Source organism: Ostrinia furnacalis, unplaced genomic scaffold (assembly GCF_004193835.3).
Source record: "Ostrinia furnacalis isolate ACB-3 unplaced genomic scaffold, ASM419383v2 OfSCF4153, whole genome shotgun sequence".
Lineage (NCBI taxonomy): Eukaryota > Metazoa > Arthropoda > Insecta > Lepidoptera > Crambidae > Ostrinia > Ostrinia furnacalis.
This window is the reverse complement of record NW_021134392.1, coordinates 1,203,214-1,217,857: the sequence shown is the minus strand read 5'-3', so window position 1 is coordinate 1,217,857 and position 14,644 is coordinate 1,203,214. Positions and strand designations below refer to the sequence as shown.

At 37.4% G+C, this 14,644-nt stretch overlaps 3 protein-coding genes across 3 annotated transcripts; 2 read left to right on the top strand and 1 right to left on the bottom strand.

The window, feature by feature from the left end:
* Positions 1-4,191: 4,191 nt before the first annotated feature.
* LOC114358943 (sister chromatid cohesion protein DCC1) lies at positions 4,192-14,588 on the top strand. Its single transcript, XM_028313128.1, has 5 exons — positions 4,192-4,296; positions 12,811-13,001; positions 13,128-13,939; positions 14,025-14,188; positions 14,401-14,588. The coding sequence occupies exons 1-5, from the start codon at positions 4,286-4,288 to the stop codon at positions 14,504-14,506; spliced, it is 1,284 nt and encodes a 427-aa protein (XP_028168929.1). The 5' UTR covers positions 4,192-4,285; the 3' UTR covers positions 14,507-14,588.
* On the top strand, positions 4,338-6,585 carry LOC114358942 (protein DENND6A). The gene has a single exon (XM_028313127.1). The coding sequence runs from the start codon at positions 4,574-4,576 to the stop codon at positions 6,257-6,259; it is 1,686 nt and encodes a 561-aa protein (XP_028168928.1). The 5' UTR covers positions 4,338-4,573; the 3' UTR covers positions 6,260-6,585.
* On the bottom strand, positions 9,426-12,633 carry Tim23 (translocase of inner mitochondrial membrane 23). Its single transcript, XM_028313130.1, has 3 exons — positions 12,313-12,633; positions 11,860-11,967; positions 9,426-10,307 (listed from the first exon to the last, which is right to left on the bottom strand). The coding sequence occupies exons 1-3, from the start codon at positions 12,527-12,529 to the stop codon at positions 10,048-10,050; spliced, it is 585 nt and encodes a 194-aa protein (XP_028168931.1). The 5' UTR covers positions 12,530-12,633; the 3' UTR covers positions 9,426-10,047.
* Positions 14,589-14,644: the final 56 nt, after the last annotated feature.

The window sequence follows — 14,644 nt, the reverse complement described above, 5'->3', positions numbered from 1 at the left end:
GAACTTAGAAATGGCAACGAATGTGAAAAATACGCAAATAATGGGGACTCAGTGTTCGGATAATCTTGAACTTGCATTAGTACGACGCCGGCAAGTGCGTCATGCCACATTTACATGCCCAGACCATATGATTACATACTGCACCAGTTGCAGCAGTTCCATGGCTCTGAATGATGAAGTAGAAGACTGATCTCATTGTATCTGCATATAAAAAGTTGATTTTATCTCTTTTTCACTATATAACATTGTTGATTCCCATTAATACTAGAAATCTTTACCAAAAACAAAACATAATCTTTGGACATTTGAAAAAATATTTATTTCATGCATTCGTTTTATTTTTGGTTTATTAGCTCAGTAAAGAACCCTATATACATAGACAGTAATTAAAATTATCTGGAGCCTGGATGCGGGCAGCGCAGGACCGTGCATTGTGGAAAGCCTTGGAGGAGGCCTTTGTCCAGCAGTGGACGTCATTTGGCTGAAACGAACGAACGAACGAATTAAAATTAAGCTTACTTGTACAATTTCCTGAAAAAATGATCGATGAAATGTGGGTCAATATGACCCGGGGTCATCGTCTGCAATTATTTTCACGTCATTGGCGCCGGGTTAAACTACTTTTTTCAATTACAATGCGACCAAAAATCGTAATTTACAGGTAATTTAAAATAAATTAAGTTTTTAAGACCAGAATGAAGGGTCTTTTTAAAACAGTTGTGGTTTCGAATTATTGGGGTTTGGTGTGAAACTGTCTATTGTCAGGATGAGGAATATTATGATGTTACCGAGCATATAAATCTTGTCTTGCTGACGTTTGACCATAATTCACAATAATAAATAAATCTTTGGACAATTTCACACAGCGCCAGCTAGCCCCAAAGTAAGCAACTAAATGCTTGTGTTATGGGTGCTAGCTTAACGGATATACTACTTATATACTTTTTTATATACAATAACACCCTCCCTTTGCCCTTCCCATACCTCAGGCACTGACTGATTTAAGTGCTACACCTGTACTTGTCGTCTCAGCCAAATGACGTCCACTGCTGGACAAAGGCCTCCCCCAAGGTTTTCCACAGTGAACGGTCCTGCGCTGCCCGCATCCAGGCTCTTCCCGCGACCTTTACCAGATCGTCGGTCCACCTAGTAGGAGGCCTGCCCACGCTACGTCTTCCAGCCCGTGGTCGCCACTCGAGAACTTTCCTGCCCCAACGGCCATCCGACATAGCTTGCAGAATTGCTAAAATCAAGTGGCAGTGGGCGGGGCACATAGCTCGTAGAGACACTTATACTTACAAGTTAAAAATTTTTTACATAACTTTTACAGCTGGCATTACTGGATCTCGGAGATACAAAACGGCTGATATGTGACAGTTGCATCGTCAAGCTGCGGGATGCTGTGTCCTTCAGGGAACAGGTGGAGGCGTCTTTGAAGGTTCTTGTGCAGAACGTCAAGTCAAGTGGTAAGATTTTAAGTCTAAAAATGAAAAGCCTTATGAGTTTAATGCCCGCATTCACAAACATTAATATGAGGTCTCAGTGCGCGTGGACGCACAGGGTGACACACGAATAGCCACGATAGCCGAACGGTGAAGGGGTCGGAGTGGCCGACTCGAGATCCGAGGAACGCGGGTTCGAATCCCACCGCCGCTTGACTATTGTGGTGAGCCCACTCGTAACACAAGCTTATTTAGCTTAACACAAAAAGCTAATGGGACTATTAGTAATTTGGGCAATACAAATTGCTAATAATCTTTAAAAAAAAACAGAACTATTCAACGCTATGCGTTCGATTTGCTGCTTCGCTTAAGCAAGCAACGTTTGCGCATACGGGTCTTGTGATAAAAATAAAGTGTCTTATGAGTCTCAGTCTATAATCGAAACTTCGAACTCCTCCTATGTTCTTCTGATTAATTTCATTGCGGGTCCAATGGCAGTTTAACTTTCCCCCGGGACAAACTTGGCCTTCACTGGTTGGGTTATTGGCGGTCAAGCTGTAGATCCTGGCTACACAGGAGTTGCAGCGGTGGGAACGAGAGGTGGGAATAGTATAGTCCCACAGTCTTTAAAACTGTCCAGTCCACTAATAATCCTTACCTACCTGCTTGTATGTCTTTCTTTCAAATAAAAACTATTCTATTCTATTCTATTCAATAAACACACGATGCGTTGCGGCGGCGGTGCGACGCCGGAGCGGTGTCGCTGCGTCGTCTTACATAGAAATATCTGTGGCGGGCACACAAGCGGTGCGGTCGCGCGAAACGGCGAAATCTTTGCGGTTCGGCGGCTCAACGCATCGAGTGCTTTGGCTCTAAATCATCATCATCATCATCATCATTTCAGCCACAGGACGTCCACTGCTGAACATAGGCCTCCCCCAATGACTTCCACATCGCACGGTTGGTAGCGGCCTGCATCCAGCGCCTTCCCGCTGGCTCTAAATGCCAATATAAAACTCATTTTATTTTTGCAAGTAATCTTTCAAAAAGCACTTTTACACGTCCCAGTAATAACCTACCACTGCTTCGGGACAATAAATGGGCCAGTGCTGAGAAGAAGCAGCGCAAGCGCTATAACAAAAGCTAATGAAATTCATATTGCTAATTGTAATTAGCAATATGAATTACATAGTTTAGTATGTGAAATTCCGTAAAATCTTTTTTTAGATATTGTTCAAGTGTGTTAATATTAGTTTCGTTCTAGTTTCAGAAGAGACAAAGTCTGCAGTGAAAGACATCAAGAGCGAGGACTCAACAAATGAAGACGCCTTTTGCAACGATTTTGACGATTTCTGCGACGACGAGGACAATATAAGTGNTCTCTCCTGATGTAGACATTTCGTGCAATAGTCAGTCTATCCCCATTGTAGAAAAAGTTAAATTCCTCGGAGTCGTTCTGGATTCTAGAATGACCGGCATTCCTCATTTCGCCCAAGTAGCTCAAAAATGTGAAAAAGGCATCAACATTCTCAGATCCCTCTCCGGAGTTTGGTGGGGGTCACACCCCTATTGTCAAAAATTGCTGTATAATGCAATAGTCCGTAGCCACCTAGACTATGGCTCTTTCCTTCTTGAACCCTGTAGCAAAGAGGCTTTAAACAAATTAGACTTAATTCAAGCGAGAAGCCTAAGAATTGTTCTTGGTGCTATGAAGTCGTCTCCGAAGAACGCTCTACAGGTAGAATGTGTCGACCCTCCACTGGACCTTCGCCGTCAATACTTATCAGATAGATTTATTATTAAATTACTCCAAAACTCAGCACACCCTCTAATTTCCCGTCTTCAAAATCTCTTAAATTATACCTCCCGTTCTACTTGCAAATATTGGACCCATAAGGATCCCCCACGAATTGTCACTAGTTTTCGTAAATTTTCTTCCTTATCAAACCCTATTGTCAAATATAGCAAAAACCCTCTTTTTCAAACCGACTACCACGCAGTGATTTTTGAGCCTAATGTTATCCTGGACTTAGGTATATTTAAGAATGACCCAGCAGCCGATTTTAAACTTACCGAGCGCCTTGACCAGGATTGGCATCAATGGCTGCCAATCTACACTGATGCGTCAAAATCACCTGTCGACGGTCACGTAGGTAGCGCTGTTTGGATCCCAAAGTTCCAGGTGGTGTTGAGCTTCAAATCTCCGACGGAAACAACAGTTTATTCAGGCGAATCTTTAGCAATTTTAGAAGCAATATCATATGTTTATTCTCACAAATTAAATAAGACCGTTATATTCTCGGACTCAAAGAGCTGTTTAAATGCCCTATTAGGCAATATGTTTAAGTCAAAAAAAAAAAAAAAAAAAAAAAAAAAAAAGACATTTCTCGTAAAAATAAACAAAGACCAATGTATTTGCTAGAAAGAGATGGAAGCTGTAGAAAGAGACAAACCTCCGTGTTAAACAAAGACAGAAGATAGTCTTGTATTTTTTTTGGTGGTTGTGTTTAGCTGTGGAACAAGACATTTTGAGCCAAAAGTTAAAATGCGTTTCGTTCAAGATAATTTAGTTATTTTATTGCAATTGTAATCATTTCAAAAATAGAAAAAAAGACAAAACAATACTAAGTCTTCTTCAAATTCTTCATTGATTTATCTGAAAACTGCATTTTCTGGATATTATATTTATTTTTGCGTCTGTAATAGATTGACGTCTATCGGTGATTGGTGTGAAAACGAAACGTTTTTAAAAATGCTTGATGCTCGTACTGTTTTTTACACATTTTAAATTAGTTTTTCTATGTGTCCTACTATTTGCTATTTTTAAGTGCTAATAAATAAACATGGAGATTGGGTAAGTGCTTAGGTTTAATATTGCATGTCTAGTACATAAACCATACATAATTTACGGAAAAGTAAGTAAACTTTTGTTTTGGCGGGCGCGGCCATGTTTGACAGAACAGCTGTTAGGGCTTGCGTGCTCTTGGTTGTTTTTATTACAATACAATGACAAAAATGTTTCCTAGCATAGTTTTTCAGTGTAAATAGTGTTTACTCTGTGAGAAATAGTGCTGAGAATACGTGCGATGTTAAGAATTGCATTTGGAATGAGTTAACGGCAGTCTAGAGTCATGGCTTGTGGAGTGCAGAATTACGACGATAATCCCGTTCTCACGGAAGACGAAGAGTTTCAAGCGAAATGGAGCAAGTTCTCGGACTGGTTGCACTGTATTTGTGTGGTTACATTCGACCTGGAGCTGGGACAGGCGATGGAGAGTGTGTATCCACCAGGAGTTAAGTTGTCAGACCAAGAGAAGTGTAATATCTGTTATCTAGCATTCCCAGACTCTAATTCGGGATGCATGGGGGACACGCAGTTCCACGTGCGGCTGCGGTCACGTACTCCGTTATCGAATCAACAACTTATTTACAACGAAGACGCTGTTTCAACACTACGAGCGGACTCCACGCACTACTGGGGCTTCGTATACTTCCGTCAGGTCAAGGACCCGTCTCTCCCTCGAGGCTATTTCCAGAAAAGTATAATCTTACTTACAAGGCTTCCATTTATTAACCTTTTCTACAAAGTCATTCAGTTGATAGCACCAAAGCACTTTGAAGAAGGAGAGAGCAGCCTAGAAGCTGCTTGTCACGATATAAACAGATGGCCAAGGTTAGATGCTGGCCAGAATGTGTTGTTGCCAGTCTTAGGCTCGGTGTTCCAGTCGTATATCCCTAACCATCAGACTGGCAAGATTACCCGTTCAGATATTGCTAAACATGTACACTCCCCTAATGTACCACATATATTGGCATCACTGCAGGATGTTAATGTGTTTGATGCATTGTCCAGTTTGATATCGCATTTACATTTGTTATGGGAACTAGTTTTGACAGCAGAACCCATTGTTGTGATGGCCAGCTCACCAACAGAATGTTCTGCTTTAGTTCAAGCTCTGACGTATTTGATACAGCCACTTCCATACTCTGCTGAATATAGACCATATTTCACAATACATGATAGTGAGTTCAAAGAGTTCACTAGAAAGCAATACAACCCACCTTGTGTAATTCTTGGTGTGACTAATCCATTTTTCACAAAAACATTACAACATTGGCCACATACAATCAAACTGGGTGATTCAGCTTCAATTAAAACCAAACTAAGAAAAGTTGGCAATTTAAAATTGTTAGACACAGCGCCTGGAGTCTATACTCAGTATAAGCCATTTTTAGAAAAGGACAAAACAATTATTAAGAAATTACACAATGGAATAAGAACAGAGCGTCCCTCTGAAGTTCAGACAGCAATGGTTAAACGTCATTTGCTGGAGTTGACTCAAAGTTTCATGATCCCCTTGGAGAGGTATATGGCATCGTTGATGCCGTTACAAAAGAACATTTCGCCGTTCCGTGCGCCTCCTGTGCCAAATCCATTTAACCCTGAAGACTTCTTTGCAACTCTTCAACAGTCAGGGCCCCAACTTACTACTGGAATCAAGGGCGACTGGATAGGGTTGTACAGGAACTTCTTCAGGACACCAAACTTCAGTGCATGGTTTCATCAAAGACATAGCAATTTAACGAACAAACTTCATGCATTACAACTTGAAGCTTTAGCTGAAAGTGATTTAAAGAAATGGTCCATTGGAAAGAAAGAAGTTGAGATAGTTGATATGGTGCTCAAGCTCCGCGAAGTGCTAAAGAGCAATCCTCCTGTAGCTGATAATACTAGGACTTTGTTAGCTAGACGTTTGGAAGATCTGAATTGTGTGTTGCCAGAAGACATGAAGTTGATATTAAACGCAGCCTCGTGACGAACGCACTGCTGCGCCTCAAGGGGTTGCAGCGATGACTGCAAAATTCAAGTTAGATATAATTGTAGATCTATTGCATGTGTCTAGAATAAATGGCCAAATTAAAGTTGAGTTAAGTAGGCAATGCCAATATCATTCATCATGTTTGAAGTACTGATACATTTTCTGTACTACTACGCAAAGATCATTCCTTTTAAATTTGGTGTATAAAAATCTGTTTGTACTGATAAGATAACTTACGTTAATGTTTATTGTTTCTGCCTAAATATAATAACTTTTTTAGAGGGAATGACTGCTGCTGCAAAGAATAATTAATACTCCTTGATCGAATTAAAAATGTTACTGCTAGATAATTTAGATAGTCGATATATTGGTTCATTCTAACTATATTGATTCATTCATTAAGTTTTCATTTCTTTGTCATCATTGTCACTAATTACCAATCCATCAGCTAACATTAAGAGCATAATAATAAAATAGAAATAAATAACCACGTAAATAAGCTACCTGTAGGTAAATTACATAGGCACTTACTCAGTTATTATGTAATCTATTAAATAGGTAGCTATGATATTTTAGCATAATTTTAATTAGGTATGAAATGATTGTGTAAAGTTAAAGAGATGGAAATGTTAATTAAAATTATTTTTATATCTTATGAATTTATTTTACATAGAAAAGTATGTAGAATCTCGACAAAGTCAATTTAGCATTTTACTCTCCTCTTCATAAAGTAAGAAAAACTGTAACTCATCTTGAACATATAATTTTGTTATATTATCCACATAACTGTTATATCTAATGCTTTCCTGCAATTAATCCATCCACACTTATCATTCGATGTAATCTAATTATAAATTATATGTTAAGTGTTTATTACATAAGGGGCGTTCCACGCGAAGCGGGCAGGTAAAAAAAGTCGATGTTTCCGATTTCAGTAATATTTGAGTATGTTCTACCTATACATATTATTGATACGTGTACCAAATATTTTTGTAATATAATGACTAGTTTAAGAGTTATGGGTCTTCGAAGTTTTCGACAACCGGTTGGCATGCAGTACTTCAAAGCCGATTATGGTGTCATAAAATTATATATTCAAATAATTAAACCACGGGATTTATTACTTCATTTACCGTGCTTTTTAACTGTATTTTTGGAAACGAAAAAAAAATTATTTTTTCCTAAAAAAAATGCAAATTAATTTTTTTTCCTTGATTTTCACAAAGTTCGACCCTTTCGATTTTTTTAATTTTTTTTATTTAAATAGCTAATATTGTGTAGAACATTCATGCCAACTTTCAAAGTGGGCGTGGAAGTGGATTCGGAGCTAGACTGAAAATACTGCCGAAGGGTGGCGTCCAGCGCCGCGCCGTCGCGCTGCCGCGCCTGAAGCCCGCCGCCTGTGCGCGTTTAGTGAAACTGACAAGCAAATAAAATCACTTTTGACGGAATGTTTTGTAGATTTTTAATAACACCAAGACATTTTTAATACCTATTAAATACTAAAATACGTTATAAAATAAAGTAGTAGTAGTAAATAAAGTTGCGTTTTTCCGTATCGTGAAAAATAAATTACATTACTCGTAACTGTGAATATTTCCTAACAAAAATAGAATGAGCTGTTATTTTTATACCTTTCGAGTTACAAAAGGCGATTATGTGGGAGGCAGACGGTCGTCAGTGCTTTCATCCTATTCCTATGAAATTAAGTGGCTCATAATAATTTTTAGATATAATGAATACTAGACCTTTCATTCTATCTAGTCTTTTGAAAGGTCGTAAATTATTGGTAATTAGAAGATATTGTGGACCGGATTAATAGATCCACCAGTTAATTTAGGTCAGGACTAATACCCAGAACCGAACCGAACCGGCCGTGCCGCCCGGCATGTGCGGATACGCCATAACTAGGCTTGTGTAGTACATGTACTATGTACTAATAGGAAGCAATTCCTTTAATTAAGTGAACGAGAACGAACTATTCCGTCTTGGTCGTTCAAATCGGTCTTTTAGTTCACTTTAGTACAGCCGATCACTAATGAATAGGTGTGAACGAGACGTGAAATTGGTGACAACCGCGCGCGAGCGAGATGGATTCGGCTCTGTGAGTGTGTAGCGAGTATTTTTCGATATTGGACCATAAATGCATATGAATAAAGACTTTTTTCGTTCGATCTACCTAATAGAATCAGTGTACTAAAATGTGCTAGTTAATAGTACTAGAAGACCGAACTAGTTCATTTGACCGATTTTCGGAGTTCGGAGCGATCCTTTCAGTGTCCGAGTAAGAACAAGCCTGGCCATAACGTATTTTTTAGTATTTAATAGGTACTAAAAATGTATTGGTGTTATTAAAAATCTAAAAAACATTCCGTCAAAAGTGATTTTATTTGCTTGTCAGTTTCACTAAACGCGCACAGGCGGCGGGCTTCAGGCGCGGCAGCGCGACGGCGCGGCGCTGGACGCCACCCTTCGGCAGTATTTTCAGTCTAGCTCCGAATCCACTTCCACGCCCACTTTGAAAGTTGGCATGAATGTTCTACACAATATTAGCTATTTAAATAAAAAAAATTAAAAAAATCGAAAGGGTCGAACTTTGTGAAAATCAAGGAAAAAAAATTAATTTGCATTTTTTTTAGGAAAAAATAATTTTTTTTTCGTTTCCAAAAATACAGTTAAAAAGCACGGTAAATGAAGTAATAAATCCCGTGGTTTAATTATTTTAATATATAATTTTATGACTCCATAATCGGCTTTGAAGTACTGCATGCCAACCGGTTGTCGAAAACTTCGAAGACCCATAACTCTTAAACTAGTCATTATATTACAAAAATATTTGGTACACGTATCAATAATATGTATAGGTAGAACATACTCAAATATTACTGAAATCGGAAACATCGACTTTTTTTACCTGTCCGCTTCGCGTGGAATGCTCCATAAATGACTTAGTGATATGAAATATGCTAGATTACAATTACAATAACCTATACAGACAGTAGTTAGGGCAATTTAATTGTTAAGTCTGTTGTTTGATGGAAGTTTATTTTTCTTATGATTTTTATAAAGATAATTATTTTAGCTGTGACCTTGTCATTTCAATACGAGAACTGTTTGCTGTAGATAATTATATTTTTGCTGTTTATCATGTTTTACTAGAATGGATTTTGCTCAATTTCACAAAATAATGCTGTATCTTTTTCAATTTGTTACTTCATATAACCAACACTACATTATACCTTCCTTTGTACAAATCATATTGAATGATGTCCAATGTTTTTACTAGTAAGTCCTAATTTTATTTGTGTTGTGAAACTTGTGAATAAAGAGCATTGTACAAATATTTAGTATACTGTATGTAATGTAACTGAAATAAAATAAACACTATAATTTTTCAAACAATCGTTTTATTTTAGGGCTTATGCGTATTTTGTGCTGCTCCGATACTGGGACAATGATCGTTAGGCAGGACAGCCTTGCATAAAAATCTGAACTGAGCAAAAGAACATGACCCAAATAGGTTCGTTTGCTGCAGATCAATGGTTTATTTATATCATAGATATGTCTTAAGCAAAATAAATAGTTGAGCTCCATATTTCGAGATTTTTAGAATTCTAGATTGAGTTAAGCTTAACAAAATAAGCTTCCCCAACTTATTTCACGAAATTCTCAGGATGAAGTATATTAGATGAAGACAAATCTATAATATAAAAGAAATTCAATATTAAAAACAACTAATATAACAGTCTATTATGTACATAATCCTAAAGTAGGCGGTAATAAAATCACAATCGGTTGTATCTGGCTTTGCTCCATATGTTATCATTATCGGTGACTAAAGTGTAGACTCCAGCTAGTGTGAGGCCAACCGCTGCTCCTAAGCCCATCGAGCGGAGGCCAGCAGTGCTCTTGTAGATGACTCCTGTAGTGGCGGCTGCTATGAAAGTGTTGGCTGTGTCTTCCTTGTCACGGACCCAAGTCACACCCAGTGCAATGCACGAGTAGAATGAAGCGATGATACCAAGAGTGCATCCGGTGGTTGTGCCTGAAAATTCAGACAAAAATTATGTTAGAATTTATGTCTGTGTAATCCAGTTGAGAAGATAATAGCTATTTTGGAAAGTAAATATCTATCTATATAAATAAAAATTAATTGCTGTTCGTTAGTCTGATTAAAACTCGAGAACGGCTGAGCCGATTGAGATGATTTTGGTTTTCAAATGTTTGTTGTAGTTCAGGGTAGGTCTAAACGGTCAAAATTTGCTTATTTACTGCCTTTGGTGCAGTCCTGTTGTCCCCCCTGCTTGGCCCCCCTAGGGGAGCCAACAGGATTTCGAAATCCTGTTGTCCCCCCTGGCTAGGGGAGACAACAGGACTAGATTTTCTATCAATGATTTGAGGACTGTTGTCCCCCCTGGCAAACATTATTTAAAAGCCATGTATTTTTATAACATAATTTGTGAAATACTGAAGTACTTGACTGAATGCCAAATTCACAAATGAGTGAATACCTAAACGTTTGTTAAATAATAATTACCATTTTGATAACGAAAAAAATAAGGTTGGTGCCGGTACTGACACCTACAAACTTGAAATTTGGCAGGTAGGTTCCTTATAGGGTGTAGACATCTGCCAAGAACGAATTTTATTTATCTATTTATTTAAGGATAGGAAATAATACGAAACATATAATAGGATTGTACGAAATTCCACACATAAGGGGGTAAAACGGAGTCCACGCGTAGGTACGAAGATGCGGGCGGCCGCTAGTTGAATGATGAATCACTGAGCAATTAATTTGTTGAATATTATGACTAATTTAAAATTATGCAGTTTTAGCGTCCTACCTACTAATATTACAAATGGGAGTATGGAATAGTATAGATGTTTGATACTCTTTCACGTAAAAACTACCTACTAAACGGATTTTTAGACAATATACTTACAAGCATTATACTTAGCTTTTGCCCACGGCTTTGTCCGCATAAAATTTTGTCTGTCACAGAAAAAATATATAGAGCGCATTCCTGTTTAAAAAACCGGGACCCGGCACTCAAAACTATCTCTTTACCAAATATCAAAATCGGTTCAATGGTTTATGCGTGAATTCGTAACAAACAGACAGATAAAGTACTGTCGCATTTACTCGTATAATATTATTTAGTAGGGATAATTCATAACGATCTGTTAAAAGCAAGTAAAGCGGATTTTGGAATAGTCAGAAATATTACCGGTACCAACAACTTATATTTCTTTCGTTAACAAGATGTTAATTATTATTTGACAAACGTTTAGGTATTTAGTTTGTCAATAAGGCATTTAGTCAGGTAGGTACTCCAGTACTTCTTAAATGTTACAAAAATATATGGCTTCTAAATACCCAATGTTTGCCAGGGGGGACAACAGTCCTTAAATCATTGATTGAAAATCTAGTCCTGTTGTCTCCCCTAGCCAGGGGGGACAACAGGATTTCGAAATCCTGTTGGCTCCCCTAGGGGGGCCAAGCAGGGGGGACAACAGGACTGCACCCTGCCTTTAAGGTGGAACTGAGTTCGCTGGGTCAGCTAGTTTTAAATATAAATTAGAATTTCGTTTACCTTGTTTCATAATATAGTTGACTATCTGGGTACGCCTAACTTTTCCAACTTGGCCAGCCAGTGTGGTAGCCCTCAAACCCTTGTAGAGTCCTGTCATACCTCCAAGACCTGCAATTTAATGTTTTTATTTTAGTTTGTTGGTAAATTCAAAACAAACAAAAGTTGTTTTCATGACAACAAACTTGCTAAATTACGACAAAACATTACAGAGGTCATTTTCCACAGTCTTATTGTGTGTATTATTTGTTGATATAGCACAAAATCATAAATGAACTTTGGAGTCGTAACATTTGTTAGTTTAAATAGTCAAATTTTTATAGCAAGAAATGTCCAGTCACATTATTTTAACAATTAGAATAGTATTTTGTTAATTCTCTGCTGCTGGATAGCCTGGAGTGTGTTATGTAAAATTATTAACATTTTGAGGTTATTATTTTCATCATAACTTATTACCTGAACCAGTCATGAAGGACATTCCGATTATGGGCAGAGCTACGTTAGATCTTCTAGCAGTGGAAGCCATGTGTCTATCATCAGGGTACAGGAATTCTGGTTGCATTTTCGGTATAATGTGAGGGTCGAAGTTGAGGTACGGCGACAGGCTCGCGCTCGCCTGGTTGTTCTTTTCTTCATTTTTATTGATTGGGAGTATATCACCGAACAGAGACATTTTCGATTTTTTTTACATTAAAATTATTTCTAAACTAAATCGTGATTTTGAAAATCACGCACGGAATTTTCGAGGATCGATCGAACTGTCAATGTCAAAAGAAAGAGACCATAGACAAAGCTCGTTGATTTCTTTATTTGGATTGTGGTTTGGACACAGGGCTTTTGCTCATTACCAAAAAATATTTTCCTATGGATTGCCAGGTGTTTGTATACAAATACCCTTTATTGTAGTAAATTTTCAGGCAGGAAGTTTCCTAATTATTATAACTTTATTTTCAGAGAAGAAAGAACTCCTGAAGATGCGCGTAAAATAATTAAAATAGCTAAACTTCATGAACCAGAATTAACTGAAATAACACAAGTATTAAGATTTCCTGATGTTAATCATCAAAATGACAATTTAAAACTTATGCTCTTAGATGATGTTCTTTTGAAAGAGATTGAAAAGGGCAACGATCTGATATTCAAGGGTAAGTGCAATATTTTTTGACCAGGCAAAGGTTTTTTTTTAAGGACTTTTTACGTATCAAATGTACGTTACGTAAAATGTATGTTACCATGTTAGGTAGAGTTTAATATTTGTATTTTTCCTTCAGGAGATTCAGATGAAAGCGTTGTCCTGTGCACCAATAACAAGACCTATGATGTCAAGGAAGCAGAAACATCAAATAGCTTGCTTTTGGTCCCAGATTTATTATTTGCAGCATCAACAGGCCTTGATGAAACGTTAAAAAACGATTCCATGGAGTGTGAATCAGATTCCTCGTTTGATAAATCTAACACAAGTCTCAATAAATCAACAGACTCTGACGACGGAACGAAACCTCCTAGAAAAGTCGAACATAAAGATATAATCAATACATTTTTCACTTACTATGAATTAAAACCTTGTAAACCTCGTCTTTCCAAGTTGCGAAAACTTTTAGAACTCACCAAGTATCAAGGCATAGAATTAGAATACGCAGTTGATAAATCAAAATTATTGACTTATGAAAATTTGTGTGATAAAGTGCAGGCGTCAAAAGCAGAACTAGATGAAGAATTAGACAAGATACAAGCAATAAAAATAGACGATCATTACCGACTTTTGGAGTTTGATTACGAATTCAGAGTGCTGTCGTATATGTTGGATTTGATAGAAGAGAATTCATGGGCCTTAGACAAAATTTCTAAAGAAGAAACGTTAGAAAGTTTAAAAGATCTTGTACCAGAAACGATATTGAAATCGATGTTTAGATTTTACACAACAGAATCAATAGAAGAAGATGGAATTCAGTACTACCAATATAAACAAGATAAAGTTTGTGGTTTTCTGGCTAAAGTACTGCTGAAGAGCGCCGGAAAGTTTAATTTGGCTGAATTTCTTCAAGCTTGGAGCGATTCTGTCCCTGAAGGAATGGTGACTGATGTAAGTCTAATTTATTAAATTGTGATTCTAATTATTGCCATTCTATAATTTAGTCACTAACTATAATAGTCATTGTTATTTTCAGGAATCACTACTGTCGGGGATTGCTTTGATCGATAAAACGAGTACACCGAAAGTAATATGGGGATTTGCTGAAAGTGATTTACCGGAAGATATCAATGAGCGATTCAAAATCCTATTCCAAACCAAGACAAAGTGGACTGTTGATGAAATATCGCCGTATATCCAGTAAGTGGTTTTACCCTCAGAAACCGAACAAGCAGGCGATTCAGAAGCTTAAATCTCAGATATTACAGTCATGATCAGTCAGTATCATTGGTTTTGAGGATGACATTCCTACAGCTGATATTCTCAAGCATTAAACAGTAGCTTCTGATTCGTGTAACAGATCAGATAAACATGATATTTTATACCCTTCTCTTTCTCTTTTTCACCTACAGATGCTATGCAACGGAAAAGCTGAATGTCAATGCGATCTTGACGAAGTATGCACGAGCGTCAACTCAAGATGGAGTCAGAGTATTTTCAGCAAAACATATGAAGTAATAATTGTCAAACAGCAAACAGTGGTACACCACTTTTTTGTATCGTTTTTGTGTAACAATTACCTACTATGTTAGATTTGTTAAGAAATAAAATCATGTATTTTATAAACTTTTGTTTTATTTGATACATTCTTACTTA

What these genes read in the sequence shown, in the direction of transcription:
- LOC114358943 (XM_028313128.1), top strand. An exon ending in CTGAAGGAATGGTGACTGAT is followed by an intron (nt 13,940 to 14,024) that starts GTAAGTCTAATT and finishes TGTTATTTTCAG; the next exon opens with GAATCACTACTGTCGGGGAT. An exon ending in GAAATATCGCCGTATATCCA is followed by an intron (nt 14,189 to 14,400) that starts GTAAGTGGTTTT and finishes TTTCACCTACAG; the next exon opens with ATGCTATGCAACGGAAAAGC.
- LOC114358942 (XM_028313127.1), top strand. Translation starts at nt 4,574, where the DNA reads ATGGCTTGTGGAGTGCAGAATTACGACGATAATCCCGTTCTCACGGAA.
- Tim23 (XM_028313130.1), bottom strand. Translation starts at nt 12,529, where the DNA reads ATGTCTCTGTTCGGTGATATACTCCCAATCAATAAAAATGAAGAAAAG. An exon ending in GTCCTTCATGACTGGTTCAG is followed by an intron (nt 11,968 to 12,312) that starts GTAATAAGTTAT and finishes ATTAAATTGCAG; the next exon opens with GTCTTGGAGGTATGACAGGA. An exon ending in CAACTATATTATGAAACAAG is followed by an intron (nt 10,308 to 11,859) that starts GTAAACGAAATT and finishes CTGAATTTTCAG; the next exon opens with GCACAACCACCGGATGCACT.